This window comes from Lepisosteus platostomus, chromosome 9 (genome assembly GCF_059453375.1).
Source record: "Lepisosteus platostomus isolate fLepPlt1 chromosome 9, fLepPlt1.hap1, whole genome shotgun sequence".
NCBI lineage: Eukaryota > Metazoa > Chordata > Actinopteri > Semionotiformes > Lepisosteidae > Lepisosteus > Lepisosteus platostomus.
This window is the reverse complement of record NC_142619.1, coordinates 53,776,118-53,797,049: the sequence shown is the minus strand read 5'-3', so window position 1 is coordinate 53,797,049 and position 20,932 is coordinate 53,776,118. Positions and strand designations below refer to the sequence as shown.

General features: G+C 54.8%; 1 protein-coding gene across 1 annotated transcript in view; it reads left to right on the top strand.

Moving 5' to 3' along the window:
- Window positions 1–750: 750 nt before the first annotated feature.
- Window positions 751–20,932, top strand: part of kmt2e (lysine (K)-specific methyltransferase 2E) — a 45,950-nt gene continuing 25,768 nt past the window's right edge. Inside the window, 2 exon segments of the mRNA XM_088645563.1 lie at window positions 751–1,123; window positions 16,716–16,900. Of these exon segments, the coding sequence (XP_088501689.1) occupies window positions 16,830–16,900 (71 nt within the window). The 5' untranslated portion in view covers window positions 751–1,123; window positions 16,716–16,829.

Below are 20,932 nucleotides of genomic sequence, written 5' to 3'. Positions count from 1 at the left end.
TGCAGCTGATAATCCTCCGTCTTTAAAAATAGAATGAATGCACAGACCATCTGCATTTCCTAGCCCCTATAACAGTTTGGAGCAGATCTGAAAGTGCCGCGATGGCAAGCTCAGACAGCAACATGGAAACTTTGCAGGGGGTGAGTATTTTTGCAAGTTGTTGTGAGGCTCAGTCACCGAAGCACAGATCATGATGACGATGGAGGCACGATTTTGGAAAGGATACAGTCCTCGTCACCCGCGCCGTAAGACAGGTTGTACCACGAATGCCGAGCTGAAAAACAGTTAGCCGTTCCCAATAGGCCAGGGGCAAAAAAAGAATTGTGAATTATTGTAAAAATAATGACATGAATTAAGACATACACAAAAAAAGGGTTTTGGGACTTTAATGCTTCATAAGAAAATCACTTGCACGATCAAGGAGAGGTGGTATAAAGATCCGTCTCATAAAGGTTTTGACTTGGTAATTCGAAGCGTAAAAGACTTTAGGCCCAAGCGCTGCCATCACGGCACGTTCTCGACTGCCCCACACAAAGATGGCGGAAAAAAAAAGGAGCTCGGAATGATGTCATTTTTGGGCAACGTCGTAGGAAGCGGGTGGGGGAGGTGAGGAAAGGACCATGACTCGCGAGCGCGCTCCGGCTCCTCTCGTGCACTCGCTCTCACGCAGGCTCGTCGGCGCCCCTGCGGACGTGGGCCCGTCAACCCCGCAGGGTGTAGGGGCGGGGCCCGGGTCGAGAGGGGGGGGTCGTCGGGGGGGGGGGGAGGCGGAGCCACGGGCGTCCTGCCTGAGCCGCCATTTTTACAAAGGGAAAAGAGACAGGAGATAGGGGATCTGGTTACGAATAGGCACCGCGGAAAGAGCGGAGGAGCAGAGGAATTATACGGTTCTGTATAGGAAAAACCTCCCAATCGTGAAAGTGGGGTGACGACAAAGACCAGAGGTCGGAGCAGGGGAGGTTTTATGGAGGGTAATGTAATTATTACCCCTTTTTCGCCTTTGTTGTAGTGAGATCCGCAGTGGAGACTGTAGTATTGTTTTGGTTGTGTGGAGGTACGGGCGGCGGGGTCTAACCCGGGTCCCCTGTTCCTTTATTCACAGTACCTACAGTGGACCTTTAAGGTGAGTTGCACGCTTTTTGTACGGGGGAGGCAAAGGAGGATAATTGCAACTTTTTTTCCGCGCTGTGCCACGTAGTTTTCATTTAAAACGGGGGCTCATCGAATTACAAGAGCACAGTTTGCCTGGGCACTGGAGCGACTTGTCCTGTCTAGATGCTTCAGGGATTTTAAATCCCGTGTTTCAGAGCGCCGGGTTTTTAAAAGCGGCTGGTCATGGGCGAAAGTTTTTCGCTCCGGGTGGTTTCGTGCGAGGGGGTCACCCTGGGTGCCCGGGGCCCGAGTGCGGGTGATGATGGGGGTGTTTGGCGATGTCTGGGGATGATAGAGATGCAGCTGTTTTCTGGGCTTGCTTAACATGGCGGGTTGTGCCGGATGGTCTTTAAAACAAAAAAAGGGAGAAAGATCACGCTAAGCAAACGGTGGCTAGCCGGTTGTCAGCCCTTTGTTGTGCTATAAATACTGGGTACTTTTTAAATATGCACAGCCTACCCGCTTTCTTTTAAGCGGCCCGTTGGTGTTTGACGTACTAAAAGTGGGGATAGTAAAGATACATTGCCACCGTGCCTGCTGTCGGCGAGTGAAGTTTCAGATGTTCAGCCGAAGGAAAACCTCACACGCATAACGCGTTCGCCTGCGCTTGTACCCCTTTCAATCACGGCGTTAAAAAACCGCGCGTACCGGCGGCTCCAGCGGCTGCTCCTGCTCATTTTTACGGTTTTCTTCTTGAAAAGAGAGGTGTTTCGGAGGTGTGAGCCCAACTTGAGCAAGACGGGGAACACAAGAGCGCTTTTGTTTATATAGCCACGGAGCTTAACTAGGGGGTCTGTCTCCAGCGCCCGTCCCTCCTTCTGAGGGGGGAAAAACGAGAGATCGTGTTCCCTCCCCCCCCGTAAAGATCTTCTTTTATCCGAATCCAGTTGAGGCTTTTTTTTAAATACCCCCCCCCTGTTTATTTCTCCGAAAATCCATATTAAAAAAAATTAAAAAGACGACGTGGGAGAGGAGAGGAGCTCGCCGCGCCGAGGAGGGATCGGTGGGGGAGTCGCGGAACTGCAGACGAGGGAGTCCCCGCCGGACCTGCGATCGCAAAATGCATTTCAGACCTTAATTTAGATTCAGAGTGTACGGGGCTGTACTGCTGCAAACGTGGGGGAGGGGAACGGAGAGCGACGGCGGTTACTGTACATGTCGGGGAAACACGGGAGCTGCTGTCACGGCTGCCCGGCGGGTCCCCTCTGTCTCTCGGCGTGAGGGGAGTCCGGCTGAGACACGGAGAGAGGGGAGATAGTGAAGCCTTTCCGGGCTTTCTCTCTCTCTCTCTCCCCCCCCCCCCCTTCAACCCGGTTGTATTTTTCAAAGTTTTTACTTCAGACGGGTATTTTTTTTCCCCCCTCCTCCCCGCGGCGAGTTCTGATTTTTTTTTTAAACCTGCGTTTCGACGATCCGTGGTTTCGTAAGCTCGGGAAACGAGCACCGTCATCCTCCCGCCGTTTGTTTTCGTTTGTTATTGTCGTTTTATTTTGGATTATTCGTCGTGTTAGGAGAGTACGTGATGACTCGGGTGTATTTTTTTTTTATCCAAACATGGTGAAGTCGCTGTGGGGTTTTTTTTTTTGTCGTCTGCAGTTCCGGAGCTACAAATTGTCCGTGAAGTTCGCCTTTTTGTTTTCGTGCGGAAAACCGTATGACCGTTGTCAGTTAAGCAAAGGTGCTTAAAGTCGTTAGAGGAACGAGAAGTCCCCCTCACTAGCAGACGAAGGGTCTTTTTTTCGGAGCATCTTTCCGCCCCAGTGTCGGCTGTCTCCGGGCGATACCGTGCGATAGCTTGTCCTCTGGAAAGTGCTATAAAAATGGCGGACCGGGTTGATGTTGTGGTAATTTAATCTGTTAGTCCCCTCCACACCCCTGCCGGGGCGGCCGAGCTCACTGCAGCGCTCAGACAGGCCAGCGTACAAACACACCGACGCAGACAACTACACAACACGAAAGAGCTAGAAATAAAAAGAGTCATTCATGGGCTGTTTTTATCTGCGCTTGTGTCGAGATCGTCGTTTCCGTCTGTCACGTCAGCGCGCCGGGGGTACAGGCGGAGAGCCGAGCCGTCGGGTTCACACAGCGTTTGGCCGCACCGTAGTCGCTTTTCATTTTCTTGAAATGAAGGGGACGGAAGAAGAAACGTGTCGGAAGCGAAGCGAGGGGTGTACCACCGCCCCCGATTCGAAAATGTAGACTTTCATAGCTAGAAATATGCGCAGATGTCAAATCCAAGAGATCGCCTTTAGAAGGAAGATGTCATTTAAAGGCAAACGGTTGTTGTTGTACGGTGTTAGATCCCAATAACCTTGCCTGCCGGTAGGATTGCTGCATATACAGCCCGTTTCTGGATGGGTGTAGATGAGGAATACCTTTGTGGGTTTTTGTCTTGTCTACACGTGTAGGCGTCCTCCTGTTTTAAGAAGAAGACCCAATTCATTGTCCGGGCTTCACAGGCGAGAGAAGCGTCTCTGTGTTTGGCGTTGTTGTCGGTCCGGGTGTATTTCAGTGAGCTGAATCTGGCTCTGGTATTGGCGGTTTGTCATACAGCGGGGTTACATAAAAGGATAAATATGCAGCACATCGTGAAAAGAACAATGGGGGATTTATTGCAAATCCTTCCCCCCTCTCTCCTCCTCCTGCCCCAAACCCCTATCCAGATCTGAGCACAGCCCTGTCCCTCTCAGCCTCTCAATCCCCCTCCTTTCCAGGGCTGCACAGTGGACTTAAAAAGACAGCGAGATTCAAGGTGAAGGGGGAGATGCTTTAATCTTAAAAAAAAAAAATCTGCATCCCCAGAAAACCGCCATATCTCATCCCAAGGCATACAAGACCTCACCCTTTCCTCACTTGCTACCCAAGAGTAACAGGATCTTGGAGAGTAAGTAGAAGCTGAGAATTCGGCCTCCTTTCTTTTTACCTTCAACACACCTGATGCCCCCCTCCTCCGTTTCCACCCCGCACCTCGGACACATCCCCTCTGCATGAGGGCTCCTCTTGTCTCTAAAGGACTGGGGTGGGACCGCGCAATCGGTGATCATCAGGTCACCAGGCAGAGAAAAAAAAACGCTCCCAGCAAGTCTTGTGAGCAGGGTTAACCCGGTTTGCTTGACAAGATGGAGCATTTCACAAGCTAGAGGAAATGAAGCTGCTGTACGCTTTGAAACTAGCCAGCACTGTGAAGCGCGGGGTTGTCCTGACATTTGTATTGTACTGTAATGCATGTTCTGCACACCGCTAAAAATCTGTAATGCCTCTCCTGTTTTGCACAAAGGCTTTGGCTGCTGCCCTGGTAACATGTCATGCCAATAAGCTCATGTGGATTGAATTGAACATTGAGCCAGGGAGGTGTGTCCTGAAGGCCAGACTGTCTCTCGTGAGGGAAAGACAAACAACTACAGGAACTGGAAGCATGCAGGGTGTCGCAGGGTGGGGGCGGTGGCGGCTGTCAGAGAGGCGAAGGCGCGCGGGTCTCGGGGTCCCTGTGAGCTCTGCTTTACGCGTGGCTGTTCCGGCCGTCGGGGGGTTTGTTAGGGCTTGGACTTTCTGTTCATTGATCTGCTCCACGTGGCGCCGCCTCACCTGCCAAAAGGGGGGGGGGGGGTGTGTTCAAGTGCGTTGTTACCTGAATGTGTGGGCTGTGTTTGTTGATCTGGCTCAGTTTTTCGATAATCGTGGTATTTCTGAGTAGGGGAGTTGAAACTGGGGGAAGTCAGGGTCATGGGGAAAAGTGCTGCATTATCCTGCTCCCCCAATGAGGGACCCCTCACGCCCTCTGGAACGGGGGTCCCTTAAGATCTGATTAGGGAGGGGGAATTTGAAGGCTGTCCTGGGGACACTCCTCTCCCGAGCAGCACCGGAAGATGAGCTGATCTGGCTGTATTGAGAAGGTTGCTTTTAGGAGGGGTGTGTGTGTGTGGGGGGAATCATTTGCATTGTTTTCGGGTGATTTTTTTTTTTTTTTGTTCCCAAATCAATGAGCTCTTGAGGCTAACCTGGTCCTGCTAGGCTGTGCGACCCCGTCTCTCTGCAAGGCAGCCCGGGAGCAGCTGGCGAATAGGACAGCACAAAAGCCCCCTCCGTCCTTCGGGGGATAAGGGGGTCGCTGAGCTGTCTGAGCCCACCTGTGTGAGGCAAGCGCGGCTCTCGGAGGGCACGCTGGGGGGAGCACTCCAGGGACCGGCCTCTTTCGAAGTGTCCTCAGACCCTCCGCGCGCATGGGCACACCCCGCACACACACACACACACAGCTCATAGACAGACTCGTGCAGGAATCCAGTATAAAAGTGCCAGGCGGGATTCATTTTTGAAAAAAAATTGGGTGGCTTTCCCCAAACAAATCTTAAGTGTTCAGCCAGTGTATGGCAGATGTCACATGATCGCGTTGCACGCCTATTCCCTCCTCCTCTCCATCGTATTTCTGCACCCGCCCTGTACCCAGTGCTGAGCAGGGGCCTCCACGCGGCCTCTCGGCCGCTCGGATCCACATCGGCGCGAGGCAGCTCCGCGCAGGGAGAAGAGCAGGCTGTGACGCTAACTTTGGCAGCCTTTTCACACGCTTAGCGAGACTGTCGCCCGTCTGATCAGAGCGGGTTTTTTTCACCTCCCACAACCCCCCCCCCCCCACAACCGTCACGTGATCGCACTACTCTCTGAGAATGAGAAACTACTAAAAAAAAAAAATCTGATTTTTGGCCTAGTTGGATGTAAAGCTGAGTAGTCGGAGGGGGAGAGAGAGAGACGCGGAGCTGTGCTGTAGCGTCTCGGCGTGTCTGCGCGGAGAGGCTGAGGCTCCCTCTGGTCAGCGCTGCCCAGACCCTGCGCCCAGGCAGGAGGAGGTGCACGGCCGTGTCGCAGGTTTTAGGGAAGCTCGGACAAAAAGAAGTGAGAGATCAGATAAGCTGTTGGCCAATATTTATCGTTGCCTTGACTCGGGGGGGCTGGCTGTGGGATGAGGCCCAAAATGCAGATGGGCTGTGGCGCCGGCTGCCTCTTGAGCAACCAGAGGCGGCTAAAAATACCCCAGCGGCTGCCGTCCCGCAGGGGTAAGAGGTCCCTGGGGGTTCTGCCCCCGAGCAGAGAGCGAGCTGCTCGAAGAAGGGGAGCCCCCGTGTGGACTGCCCCACGGGCTCGGGGTCCAGGCAGGGCCTTGTGCTGGTGCTTCTTGTGCCAAGCCATGTCCCCGCCTCCCTAACTGGATCGTGATCGTAGTGGTGGCCGGATCTCTGCTCTATTCAAACGTTCACTCGTGGAAGCGTGGCGTTGTCTGATGCTCCTTGACCTCCTTCAGAGCACTGGGCATTTCAGAACGGCAGGCCTCCTGTTCTTCTCTCCTGTGGTCGTGTGGTTGGCCAAGGTCTGAGAAGATGGAGTCGCTGTTGGATGGACGTGCTGAGGCTGTCTGCTCTCAGTCCTCTTGTTTTTGAGATTGTCAGTTTATTGTCTCAGTCTGCTGGTCCTTCTCTGTGCTGCAGATCTACGTGTGCCCTGGGAGCTGTGGAATTAGTCTGTCGCAATCTGAAGAGTCCCATCCCAGTTACCCTCCTCTGAGCTACAGCTCCTCGGAGGACTTGATGTCTGTTTCTCCTGCCTGGGCCCTTCTTTCCTGGTCGTGGTCAAGAGTCCAAACTGTCCCTGCATGAAATAAACATGTCTTTGGCTATAATGTGTCCTTCATCGTCATGGTCTGATGCAGAGTGCAGTCTGAGAAATCGGTTGTAAACTTGGTCCAGAGTTTCAGGGCAGCTGTTGTGACATCCTCCCTGTCTTAGTGCCCGTAGCACCAGACCTCCTCTGCCAGGGACCCTGAGGTGGGTGTGAGAGGCTCTGTCCTGCCCTCCTGGCACTGTGTTGGGTTCGGATCAGTGTGGCCTCTCGCCCACTGTGTGTAGTATACTGCAGAAAACATAGGCCAAGTAGCATATTGATCCGAGAGTCTGATCCTGATGGGTCCTGAGGGTTCGGCCTTTACAAGGGTAAGTGGGTTGTCATGGATCTCTGTGGCTGGTTCTGAGAGCTCTTGAGTGTGACAGGCTGCAGTCACAAACATTTAGCATAGGCGTAGCTGAGAAATGTCACAATTTCAGATGAGACTTAAAGGAATAGCGGCCATGATTTTGGGCTGAGGTGTCAACTCATACAAACCTGGGAAAGGTCAAACTGCCTTGCACTGGGAATCTGATTTCCACCTCTGCGGAGCCAGAGAGCTGCCTGCTGTATTTTGATCTGGAGCTGGTGTCTGTGGGTTTGAGATCCTGTGAGAGCCTCTCGATTGCTGTGCTTTCTCTGTGTGAGAATTTTGGGCAGGGTGTGCTGCTCAGGGGGTCTGCCCTGCTGTCTGCGCTCATTAGAACAAAGCTGCAAGAAGATCTGAAACAAGAGAGGTGCGCTCGGACTGTCTGACTTTCTCTGTGATCAGCTGCTTCGGTTTCTGTCTTGGGTTTTCCCAAATTGAGCTGTACCGTGTCTGGCCTGTGTGCTGAGCCACGGCCACACCTCCCCGGGCCTTGGCTCAGGACTCGTGTGTGCCTGCAGCCCAGCATCATGTCGGCGCCTTGGCTGCCAGGGAAGGGCTGTCCTGGGGGATGTGTGTGTGTGTCTCCCTGCTAGGTCAGCCGGGGTCATTCCGCGCTCGTTCCCAATCCCCCTCTCCTCTCCGCGGAGCCAGGCGCTTCTCGGGATCTGTTCTGTGCCCCTGCTGGCGCGGCACCTGTCTGGAGGTCTGCAGCTTCAGGTTGTCTATCACCATGTTGTCAGCACTGAGTTCTCACACGCATGCGCGCACGCACACACACATGGGGCGCTGCTGATTGGCGTGAGAGCACAAGGGGGGTTACAGGAAAAGGAGACCCTACATCGCCTGTAACTTGTTAGGTTGCCAGTAGCTAATTGATTCAAGGATCTTCTCGAAAGAAGCCGGAGTATCGGCTTTGACTTCGTGGCCTTGCTCGATTGTTCCAGACTCCCACAACCCTTTGTGTTAAAAAAAAAGTGTTTCCTGTCTTGTTGTTGAGTGCGTTTCCCCACAGTTTCCACTTGACTGCACTGGTTTGAATGCACAGCTGGTTCTGAAAAAGTGCAATGGTTTGATTTTTGTTTTGTAACAGTCTCCGAATCCTTAAATCGGGTCCCCTCATAATCTCCTCTGCTCCCGTAGCTCGTGAGTGTGGAATATTTCTGAGAGCCTGAGTATCTGGACTCTTCCCTTGGGCTGATCCCCGGAAAGTATAGCCTTTTTTTGTAACGGGGTGACTAAAGTTGCACACACTGTACTAAATGAGCATCGCTACTCAGTGATTGCACTGGGTTCCACGTCAATAAGTACTGCTGTCGTTGCTACTCGTTGCTTTTCATGACTGGTACTAAATTCCCAGGCGCGCACAGAGTGGGACGGATTCTCAGAATAATAATAAGCTCTTGTGTTTGTATAACGCTTCTCATTCCGTAGTCTCCATAAGCACTGCACATGTAGGAAGGCGCCCACTTGATCACTTCACCCACCGCTGTGGTCAGCCCCCACCTGGGTGGGGCGTTCAGCCATGGTGTCGCAGCTCCCCTGCACTGCAGGTCCGGCTGTGTCGTGCGTGAGCTGCCGGATCCTTCCGAGGTTCCTCAGGTGAGAGGGGGGATTTAGCCAAGACGCCAGGGCCAACACCACTACTCCTTCAAAAGAATATCATGTTGTGGTGCGTTAGTCAGGACCTCGGTATGTTGTGTGGTCCGACATGGTGGCACCTCGTACCTCATGGCGGCACATCAGTTTCACTTCGGGATCAATAAAGTCTTATCTATCTATACCCAGGCACTGGTTTGGGAATTCTGGGCCAGAGGGAAGACCGCCACGTACTGGTTCTCCCCTCAGATGGTATCCCATCCGGAATCTGAGGAGGTCAGGCTGCAAGGTGGTCCCACTGCTGAAACAAAGCCCCAGTGTCCACCGGCACTGGGGGTCTTGTCTGGCTTCTTGCGTTGGTTTGGACACGGCTTCTGCAACGCTGATGGCCGAGGTGGGCCACACCCCCAGCCACAGATTCCACAGGAAATTGCAAAACCACAGGTATCCTTAATGCAGTCAAGCATCTTCTTACGGTTAAAGTATTTGGAAGACATCTCTAGCGTCAGGAAAAACAGGAAACGCTTCATGATAAGTGGATCTGCATGATTATTTCATGAGGAGCAGGAGTTGACATGCGACTAGCCCATGAGCAGGCATTGGGGCTTTAAAAGTGTGCGTTGTGTTCACTGCACGGGAGATTCCTTTCTGTGATCAGCAGTTTTACATACACTTTCTTTGAAGTATCCTGAAGTTTTTAATTGTTGGGAGCTATGGTGTGTGTCTCAGAAGGCCTAGTGTAGTGGTGGCCTGTGACTCGTTTAGTGTTTCCAGGGTAGTGACTGCAGCTCTTCCTGTCCCCTGCTGGGATTCAGTCCCAGTCACTCGTGGGGCTGCGAGCATGCACAGCGCCCCTCCATAGCCAGCAGGTAACTCCCCCATGGGGGAATCTGACACAACACCAGTGACCTGTAGTAAGGCTGTGCTCTGGTCCTGCCAGGGTTTGATCCCTGGGCTCCAAGCCTGCACAGCACCCCTCCATAGCCAGCAGGTAACTCCCCCATGGGGGAATCTGACACAACACCAGCGACCTGTAGTAAGGCTGTGCTCTGCCCCTGCCAGGGTTCGAGTCTGGCTGTTCTCAGGCCCAGAGCCACTGAGCTCCACTCTGTAGCCAGGGGAGAATTCCACTGTGAGACAAGAGCAGCTCCTGTGTCACAGCAGAGCTCCGCACTGTCTGGGGGATGTCACCTCTGTCACTGGCTCAGCGCATGAGCCCTGCTCTGTAAGGCAGAGAGATATACAGTGGCAGTGAAACTGTTCGGGTGGATAACTTCCATGCAGCGCTTTGTGTTGATTGGCTGTATGGACTGTGAAGTCCTCCTCCCAGAGCCACATACCCCTCACCATGTGACAGGGTGGGGGGGGGGGGCAAGGTCCCCCTTAATCCAGCTGGGCCCCAAGAGCCTGACTCAGAGAATAGGATAAAGACTGTGTGGTGGACCGGAAAGCCAGTCCTCATTAGAGATGTTTCTTGGATTCAGAAGAGTTGTGAACTCTGCCGAGCTGGTAGGAATCTTGCAAAGCAGAAGTAACCTCCTTTCCAGGACAGGGCGGGGACACGCGTCTTTTTGTAGGTGGTTACTAACGCAGGACCCCACACCATTCGTTAGAGAGGCTGGCAGGGCGGCAGTGCGGACCGGCTGTCCTGGCTCGTCGCAGACAGAGAAGGGTCACGGGGATAAAACCTTCACCTCGGACCGGGGAAGAGAGGAGGCGGAGTGAGGTTCCGGTATCGACTTCGTGAACTGCCCCTGCTGTACGGTGAAACATCCATTGGGACCCGTACCAGACCTGTTCGTGAGCTGCAGTGGGCAAAACGAAAAGATGACCACGGTCACATTCGCAGTTTAACCGCAGGCTGGCGGTGACCCTTTTGCAGTGAGAGTCAGAAGAAGGAATTCCAAAGTGAGCAGGCGACTTACTTACGAAATGACTGGAATGTCATTGCCCGGGCCCTGGTATACATAGACCTGTTGATCTGTGTACCCTGCTGTGCGGTTTGTCATCGGGGCAGTGACAGAGGGTCTTGTCTGGGCAAGGGCTTGTACGTCTCCCTGTCAGCATGTAGCATTGTCCCCAGCCACCCGTAGGGAGGTTCAGGTAGTTCCGGTTGCACTGAGAGTTTGTTTTGATGGTGCCCTTCGGTGGTTGGCGTGCGTCCCTTACAGCAGATCCTTTCCCTCTGCGTGGTCTTTGTTTTCAGTGCTGGGTGTCGGGCAGGTGACCCTCCAGCTGCGGACGGGAGAGTGTTGGGGTCTTTCTGAGCTGGCGTCCTCTCGCTGGCAGTAACGGAGCTCATCCTCACGAGTCAAACTACTTTTTCTTACAAGCCAAAATGGCGCCGTCCGTAAATCTCAGCCTGCCAAAGTTATTTGTCCTCGGCCAGCTCGCAGCCCCTGTGGTGTTTTGTTTTGGCGTGTTATACAACGGGATGTGAAAGCTGGATGTGGATCACAGGGATGTGGCAAGCGGCCCTTACGATTATTGCGCAATGTGTGTGTGTGTGGGGGGGTGGTGTTCATCAGGTGTGAGCTCATCCTGGTCACTGCCTGGCTAGTCCATGCTGTCTGAGCTCTGCTCTCGTTCCGGGTCTGGTGCTGCTCGGATACGGACTCGAGAGGGTTGTTATGGCACGTCGGTGACATCAGAGCTTTAGTGTCCAATAACTGCATGTTGCGCTTCACTGAGGTGACAGACACTGTCTGCCGCCCATGAAGGCGTGGGGGTGCCTGTGGAGTGTCCGTGGAAGGCTGCTCTGATCAGCCCTATCAATCCCATTGATTCCTGGAAGTGCCCAGCAGATCGGCTTATGCAGCAGGGATAAATTGCTTTCTTTCCTGGTTTGAGTCCGAAATCTGTCTCTGAGCTCGGCTTCCTTGCCGGGTCTGGTCAAGTGGGCATGTGTGTCGACCTGGAGCTGTTGCTTTCTTGGGGTGCCTTGTTTGTTGGGGGGGGTTCCGCAGGGCCACAGTCCCGCAGACTTGCTGCAGTTTGTAAAGGCTGTAGAGGACCTGGGCTCTACTCGGTTTGATTACGTTAATGGATGTAAATCGGGAACGGTGGTGGTTGTAGAGAGCTACAGGATGTTGGGGTGTGTGCATTCGAGTGACCTCTGGACTGCTGTCCCCCCCGCAGCGCGCGGACTGATAGCAGGACCTGGTGATTGCACGTTCAGCCAGACTGTGGCTCTGCAGGCTCAGGCCAGGCCTCCTCTGTTGTGCAGCGTTATCCAGCCCAGAGGTTTGCACTGCAGCTTGCCAGGCAGTTGCTAGATGACACTTGCTAGCTCTCTCTCTGTGTTCTTTCTCCCTACCTCTTTCTGTGCCTCCCTCCCTCCCTCTCTCTCAGCTGGCAGTGCTGGCCTGGGGCCATTATTGTCTGCTAGTGGAGTGCGCAGCCACACACACACATACACACACGCGCATGTGCTTGTGTGTGTGTGTGTCTCTGTGAGGACGTCCCATTGGCTCTCCTTGTATTTTTGTTTGCTATTTGCTGCTCCACGCTCTGCCGAAACAGAATTCCACGTGGGGAGGAGGTGAGCCCCAAAACCGAACGTATAGGCCCTTGTTAGATTTGGGAGGGTGCCAGTCGTTCAGGTTTATGTAGAAAGTCATCTGAATTGCGGGGGCATCCCCTCAACATTTGCATCGGGTCAGGAGTTCCTGCGAAGGTGGAGGCGTTTTCTCCGCGTGTCCCCAGGCTGCTGGTGATGCAGCCCCACGTGCAGCGGACCCGTTCTGTCATTTACTCTCCCCGGCTGGAGTCGGGTCTCCGCCAGACCCCAAAGGACTCTTTTTAGCCCTTCTAGATTTTTAAAGCACGTGCAGTTCGCTTCCTGAACGTGAAAGCGCAGGTGCAGCCATGTCCGTTTCTCTGAAGTGCTGGCACTTGGGTGAGTGGAACGGGTCCGCTCAGGCCGGCCCGAAGCGTGGAATCGGGTCAGGCCCGGGCGGGTGTTTTGGCGCGGGCCAGCGCCGTCCCCCGGCTCCGGGGGCGGGAGTTTCCACGGCGACGCCGACTCCTCCGTGCCGGTGCCCCGAGCGCCGTGCTGCGTCTCGTTCTCCCTCTCTCTCTCACTCTCGGTGTTTCCCCTGCTCTCACGAGGGGGGGGGCTCCTCCAGTCTTGGACCCGCAGACCCGCCTCAGGCCTCGCTCTCCACGGTCTGCGGGAAACCCGGAACCGGTTCCGCCAGGCGGCCGGTGTCCGGACTTGCTCCGTTCGGCGTCGCGGCCGGCTCGACGGGGCCCCACTTGCCCCTTTGCCCATCCCCGCTCCCCGAGAGAGACGCGGGCCTGCTCGCCCAGACGCGCTGTCCTCGAGCTGTGACTCCTGGCTTTCGCAACTGTGACGAATTTCCCAACGCAATTCTTTCCTGGGGGGAAAAAAAACCGCTTTTGAAAACAATCGCGTCCTCGTTGCTGGTTCCCGAGCCTATTGGGGGGGGGGGTGGGGGGTGGGAGGCTGATTTCTTACAGCTGTGCTTTTAAAAATATTTAGAGGAAATGACACACAAAATCCCCCTCCAGTGCGCCTGTGCGTGTGAGGTGGAGGGGAGGGCCCACGTGTTTTTCTGCTCTTCTCAATCTGAAGCGGAGGAAAAGATCACGGAGCCCGTGTTGCGGCCGTCTGGTCGTTTGGGCCTGTCGGGGTGTGTGTGTGTGTGTGTGTGTGTGTGTGTGCGCACGGCCGAGCCTGCCAACCAGTTGGCCCTGTAATTACAGCCTCTTCTGTGCTTCTCCCCTTCTCCTCTCCTCTGCGTCTTGTTTGAATTAAGAGCAGCGTCCTTTGAAGGTAACTCTTAATTACAGCCTTCCTGAGTTCTTTTAATCACCGAGCCGGGGGCCACTCCCCCTCTGCCTCCCCGCAAGACGTCGCGAGAGCGCCGGAGGAGGCGGGGAGGGCTGGGAGGGAGGAGCGCTCTTGGCACCCTTTCTCACGCCGGGCTGCCGGGCCTGCTGGGGGCCGGCGCTGGGGTTTCGAACGGCCTTGCCTGTCCGAAGAGCCCTGGACAGCCTTGCGGGCTCGACGGCAGGAGCGCTGGACCGCAGCAGTGCTGGGGAGGGGTGCCAGAGTGCGATCGTGAGCCGTGATGGCAGGATTCCCCCCCTGCCAGGCTCTGCCCAGGCTGCCGTTACCAGTAGCATCAGTTCCCGAGAGAGCCCTGAAGCGCCGCGCCACAAAAGAGAACCATAAAATAGACAGCGCTCTAAAAATAAAGTGTAAAGGTTTGCTGAAACTTGCCAGCACACGATACACAATAAGCATGGAAACCTGGGCGGTGACGTACACTTTCCGATGGGGGGGGTTTAAAGAAGCAAAGGAAGGAGATTCTCCCCTGGTCTCCGAAAGGGGATTCCAAGCTCTGGGGCCGGCCCGTCGCCCCGAGTTCTGCTGTCACGTTTGTGGAGTGGAAACCGCTGTTGTTCAGAGATATCCAGGCCCTGGATTTTGGGAGAGGGGTGGCTCCGAGCTGAAGTTCTTTTGAAAGGTGGAGAGGTCCAGGTTGTTGGGATGCCTTGTAAGTCAGCAGCAGAGTTTGGAGATCTGTGGCGATCTTCACTGGTAGCCAATGCAAGGATGCCCGATTAGGAGTTAAATGTGGCTGCCGGAGCCCTTTGATGTCTAAATGATGTCATTTCTTCCTGCCTTGGAAGGAAATGATATCACTGGGACAGAGCACAGCAGAGACAGCGATGGGTTTTGGGCAGGGCAGGGCAGGCCGTGGCCGTGTGGTCTTGAACTTTTTAAGAGGAAAAAATAAGCTTTATCCATGTGTTCATTCAGAATACATAAGCTTTGTTTATGTGTTAGGTTGGAGTAGATTACCTTTATCCTTGTGTCCATTCAGCAAGAAGGATGTAGACAAAAAAGAAAATTTTGGAAGAGTGGTCAGTGCTTTATCGGCACTTTCTCAGCCCTCAAATAATCAATGCATGGGACGCATTGCCCCACCGGTATGTTAGCTAATGCACTGGGATGGATTGAATCACTGGGCTGCGGGAGCTGGGAGAGCTCAGATGGGCTTGTGTGGCCTGGCAGTGAACCACTTCACCAATCAGGGAGTCAGGAAATGCCTGTGCTGTCTGCAGGTTTGTCTGGACTCCTCAGGCAGGTATTTCAGTATACAGTGTGGTGCCAGCCTGGGTTTCGCTGCTGGGACAGGTTTGGTGGCGGAATGCCTTGAGTGTGTGGAGCAGTGAATCCTGGTCCCGGGACGACCTCAGCACGGATGTCTGATCCGTTAGTGCTTTTACGAGCTACAGGCTCTTGTACCAAGTGTATCACCTGGATGATGTGACGGCAGCCATAGTGCGCCAGAACGCTCCCCACACAAAAGCTCTCAGTGGGGAGGAGAGCAGAGTGACGAAGCCAGTTCACAGATGGGGATTATTAGGAGGCCACAACTGGTAAGGGCCGATGGGAAATTTGGCCAGGGTTACACCTGATGCTGTTTGACCTCCAGGCTTGCAAAAAAATATTGTAGCTTTCCACGGATATTGACTTGTACATCCAGAAAACCCGACATGGATCTCGTTGCTATGCAGCGAGAGAATGTTCCTTCCCTGCGTGCAGCAATGGCTGCCGAAGCCTACAGGCCAGCCCGGCTGTGCTCAGACTCCCCCTCCCACGCACGCACGCGCGCGCACACGCACACACGCCTATTAATTAGCCCTCGGTCGGACAGCTGTCCTCTCCGCGAGGCTCTGGCCGGATCGGCGCGCCGGCCCCGCTGCGGCAGACGGGAATCGCCCCAGCGCTCAGGGGTTGTTTCTCTCCTTGCGCTGGAGAGGCGAGACCCGTGAAGGGTCAGAGGCGGCGTGGATCCGGTGGGAGTCCGGCGCGGGGGTGAGCCTGTTCGAGCCCCCTGTGGTCCTGCAGACTCCTTACCTGAGCGCCGTTGCTCTTGCTCTGAAGGAGGTCTCTCCCACAGAATTGCCGGATCTCTCTTTTTTTTTTAAACAAAAAGCCCCGTTTTCCAGATGGAGCATGCGGGTGTTCTCTGTGGTGTCAGCCGCGTTTGAGCGAGTCCGGGCCGGCCCTGTTCAGACACAGCGGAGCGCCACTAAGGGTGTCTTTTGATTTACTGTGCGAGCTGCCGATTTTGAAACCTGATTACTGAGTAGCCCGCGTTCCCCTTCCTTGTGTTTTACGACTCTCGGGCCGTGATCCTGCCAGGTCAGACTGTAACGCGAGTCTGCAGAGGATGTGGAAGGGCTGTCCTCTGGGAAAGGTGCTTCATTACAAATCATGACTGTGGTTCGCCTTGCCTCTGCCTGTTCAGCATCTGAACACAGTAGCCAGATTATATGTGTTTGCACAGCAGGAGCGTTTAGTTAGAGCAGTTGTCAGTGGCCCCAGCTCTGTGTCTCTCTGGGGGTGTGGCGAAGCCTGCTCCAGGCTGCTCCCGAGTGTCTGCTGGAGTGTGACGCTTGAGCGACCAGGCTGCGGGGCTGGGCATCGGATTAATCCCGCCGATCACCAGCATCCCCGCATCTGTGAGCCGCGCCACACTGGCAGCCTCTTCCTCCGCGTGAGGAAGCTGAGGAAATGCCCCGCTATTCCATGGTCCTGTCTGAGGCGTTGGGGTCCGGTGGGGGGGAACCTCGCACGGTCCTCCTGTGTGCTCCCAGTACAGTGGGATCTCCCAGTACAAAATGCTCAGAATCTGGGCAGTCTCCCCTTCACCAGAGCCTCCGTCGTCTTCACTTGCTCTCGCTGTAAAGCTTCTGTACTTTCGCTGCTTGTGGTGTGAACTTCTTTATCCTGGGGACATTTTTTGACCAATTTTTTCCGCCCTGTGGTTTGAACTGGGCGACACTACCCCGTTCAGGGGATCTGTCTCCCCCTTGTGGCACTGTGGGGTTGCTGCTCTTTTTTGTTTCTGCCTGCTACTGCGACTGGGCCCTAATCCTGCTCTCCCCCCCCTCTCTCTCTCTGCAGGATTTGTGGATGCACTTAGATGTTTGCAATGAGCACTGTGGCTGGCATGCCCCAGTGTTTTGGATACCAATGCTTAGGACCCAGTAGGAATCGAATTTATCAGAAGAGAACGTCATGAGCATAGTCATCCCTGTGGGAGTCGACACAGCAGACACCTCATACTTGGACATGGCTGCAGGCTCGGAGTGAGTACACCCCACTCTCTTGACCTTTTCCGTTCCTCTGTGCGTCTCTTCCTGTCCGGCATGTTCTGCCTTCGCCTGTCTCGCCCTCGGTGCTTCTCCTCCATTCTGTGTTTTTGTGTGCTCCTGTTTTCTGGCGCCTCTCCCGCTCTGTGACCATGATCAGCCTCTCTCCGTCTCTCATCAGCCATCCTCCTGCTGTGTTCAGTGTCTCTGTCTCCCTCCTGCTCCCCCTCTTCAGCAGGCTGGAGGAGACCCTTGGGAAGATGAAGGAATTGCCCAGGCTGTGGGTGCTGTAGGGTGCAGGGCCCTGAGGGCTTCTGTCCAGGGTGTCCCTGCTTGGCTAGTGTTTCAGTGCTGGAAGACAGGGACAATACAGACTCCCCTTGAACAGAGCGGAGCTGATCCAGCTCTCCTGTGATCCAGCCCAAGGTGTTGGGTGTTCCCTCTCGGTTCTCTGATAATGATAATAATAATAATAATAATAATAATAATAATAATAATAAACTTTATTTTATATAGCGCCTTTAAAGGTGGCTTCTCAAAGCGCTTTACAGGATGACAATAACAATAAATAAGAAGACTACAACAATAAATAAGAAAATTTCACAAGACAGGACACAATTATAATTACAACAATAACAATAGAGGAGACCGTGGAAGATGGTATTAAGAAGAGCAGAGGGGTGAAGAATGGAACCAGTTAAGTAAAGGCTTTTCTGAAAAGGAGGGTTTTGAGTCTGGATTTGAAGGAGTTTAGAGAAGGTGACTCTCTAATATCCTTGGGCAAAGAGTTCCAGAGCTTGGGGGCATAGCAGGAGAAGGCCCTGTCGCCCATACAATGTAGACGGGCTTGGGGGACAGTAAGGAGGGCAGAATTTGAAGAGCGGAGGTTGCGAGGTGGGGAGTAGGGCGATAAAAGTTCAGACAGGTATTGAGGTGACAGGTGAGCATGAGGATTTTAAAGTCTACGCGGAATTTGACCGGAAGCCAGTGCAAGGACTCCAGGATAGGAGTAATGTGAACACTTGCACTAGATCTGGTCAGGATTCTGGCTGCTGAATTTTGGACATACTGCAGCTTGTTCAGAGTAGATTTAGATACCCCAGGGAGCAGAGCATTGCAGTAGTCAATTCGAGAGAATACAAATATGTTGATCAGCTTTTCAGCCACAGTTAATGATAGCATAGGGCGTAGTCTTGCGATATTTCTAAGGTGAAAAAAAGATGTTTTGACAGATGTTTTGGACTTTATACGATTGAAAAGCACGACGTGGATCCCAGTGCTTCGCAGAGAGCATTCCCCTGCCTTTTTTGTTTTACCTTGTGAGCCGTTCCGCACTACCCAGCAGCAGAGGGAAGGAGGCTCGTCTTGCTGCTGGTTGCTCAGTGCCGCGATGGCTGGGCTCATGCTTCCATCGGGCTTCCAGAGGCACCTGGGCCCCCCGGCGCCGTGCTGCCGCAGCGAGCAGCTGTACCAGCGTGTGTGTGTGTGTGTGGTACCTCGCAGGGCATCACTGCACCTTGGCGCGTCCGCTGATGGTGCGTTGCCATGGCGGCGAGAGTCCAGGCGTTGCCCGAGGCTGTGCGGCGCTGCTCTCTTCCTCCGCGCGCTGCGCTGTGCCGGCCCTCCCCTCCCCTCCCCTCCCTCCTCTCCTCTCCTCTTCTCCAGGCAGCAGGTGTGTGTTGTGTGTGTGCAGCAGCAGCAGGTAGTCAGCCGGCTTCAGGGCTCGCTGTGGGCTATTTTTAGCCTGCCGTGCTGAGCTGGTGCCTGAGCTTTTCCCGGTCTATAACAGACTAAAGGGATTAGGACTCCTAGCTGTCAGATTGCAAGAAACTCCCTTTCCCCTCACCCCTCCTCCTCCTTCGCCTCTGTCGGCGCTCTCTAACCGGTCCTTGGAGCCCGAAGGAGCCCGCGTTTGTGAAGCGTGTCCTTTTATAGGTGTGCACAAATTGTACGTGTTTGTGTTTATTTCCGTGCACGCCTGAGCCCGTTTTACCCGTGTGGTCTGTTTAGTCCAGTGCACGCGTGGGCCGGCAGTGTCTGGTTGCACGCTGCAGACCCGTTGTGATGCCAGGCTGCACTAGGCGATACTGAGGGGGCACGTGCGTGTTTCCCCCCACTTGCACGCCTGCTGGCTCCCCCGCCAGTCTGCGCAGAGATGAAAGCCCTCGGCTTCCTGAAGCCCAGGGTGTTCCAGACCCGGCGGTCCCCGTCTCGACCGGAAGCAGGAGAGCTGCGCTCGGCCGGGGAAGCCGTGCTCTGGCTGTGGGTTGAGTTACGCAGTGGGATAGTCTGGGATCGCTTGCCGAAGCCAGCAGACACGGGGCAAAGAGCAGCGCCGCCCCGCTAGTTAAACAGAGACAGAGATGCATCATCCTCGCTCATGTATGTGCGCGGCTCACCTCATCGTCTCCCACCTATAGACCGCGGCGTGTTTTTGGACTGTGTCGAATAGGTGTTGGAGTGCTGGAGGCCTGAGTTCTGCTTTCAGCCCAGCGCTTCAGGAGAGCCCTCTCTAACTGGAGGTAGGAGCGGTGGCTTTGTACTGGGGACTGTTCTTCTATAGCCAGCTGGTGTGATATTCTTGCCCAGAGTACACAAACCGAGCCAGCACCCTTGGCTTCAATCCATGTTCTGTTTGACTGGGTTTTTTTTTTTTGGAGCTGTTTATCATAGTGGTAGTTTTGGCCCTTATCTGATAAGGTGTGTGTGTGTGTGTTAGCTGGTCTGTGTGTGTCTGGCTTGTGTGTGTGCGTGCGCGCGCTCGCGGGCTCTGTCCTGCCCCCTCGCTCGTCGGCGCTGACTGAAGCGTGCTCGCCCTCCCTCTCTCTCTCTCTCACGTGCTCTCGCTCGGCCGCGCGGCGACGGCGTGCTCTGACTCAGGAAGCGCCGAGCGAGAGGGAGCACGCGGGAGAAAGCCCTACCAGGTACGGGGAGCTGTGTGTGTGTGTGGACGTCGTGCAGAGGGAGGGAGACAGAGAGGAGCGGGGGGACCTGTGATTACAGACTCCCCCCCCCGCTGTCGGAGGGCCCCGGAGCCCCTGCCTTTCATGTGGCACGAGCTCGTCATGACCTAACTGACCGAGGGGTTTCATCAGACCCGCGGGGCTGGTGCTGCTGGTGTTGTCGGGTCTGCTCTGAAGGTGTCTGCCTCCGCGGCAGAGGCTCTCGATGGCTAGAGGTGGAGCCCACCCAATCCGCTGGGGATCTGGGCGTCCCGGGAGCCGGGTTTTGCTGTGCTGTCGTCTCCTGTGCCCGTTCCTGCGCTCCAGCCAAAGGTGTCAGTCGCCTGCGTTTTCCCACTGTTTTGCTAGAAATGAAATTGTCCAAGATTGCAAAACGGGTGCGGATCGGTAAAAGGAAGATTGGTAATGGGTTTCTACATGTCCTCAGTATCAAAATTCAGTTTATTTTTTTCAAAGTGGCGTTTAAATTCCTAAGGCGCAGGTGAAAGGAACTTGCTCTTTCTTGAACTGGATGGCCACGGTTTAGCTCCTCTGAGCTGAGAGGCTGACGTTGCATTGAATTATAAACTGTTCTCTTTCATTAGTGTGGTCAAGGAACTAGTCCGGCTTTGTTTGCATGTGAGCAGTTTGGGCGGTGTGCTCCCTGGGAGTCCGTGCGCCTGCAGTGCTGTAGTGAGGTAGTGTAGTGAGAGCCCCTCAGCCTGCCACAGGGCACAGCTGGCTCTCCTCCCTCTGCTCCTCGGGCAGCGTCTCGCTGGCACCTCCCCTGGAGCTCGAGAAGGACTGCAGTCGCGCTGCCAGGGGGTCCCCGTGTATCCCGCTGGTGCGGCGCGTCCTCAGTGCTCCAGGCGCAAGAGGTGTGCACCCGCAGGCAGGGCCCTCTGCTCCGAGCTCAGCTTGAGGTACGAATCTGTGTTAGGGGGGCATTCCAGGGTCCTGTCCCCGGATTGACGCGGGTGCGCTGGCCTCTGTAGCTGCGGTCCTCGGAGCCGGCTTTGTGTCCTTCAGAGTGCCCTGCAGCGCTGCTGGGAGGCAGCAGCGAAGTCTGCCCAGGTCGCTCTCTCTC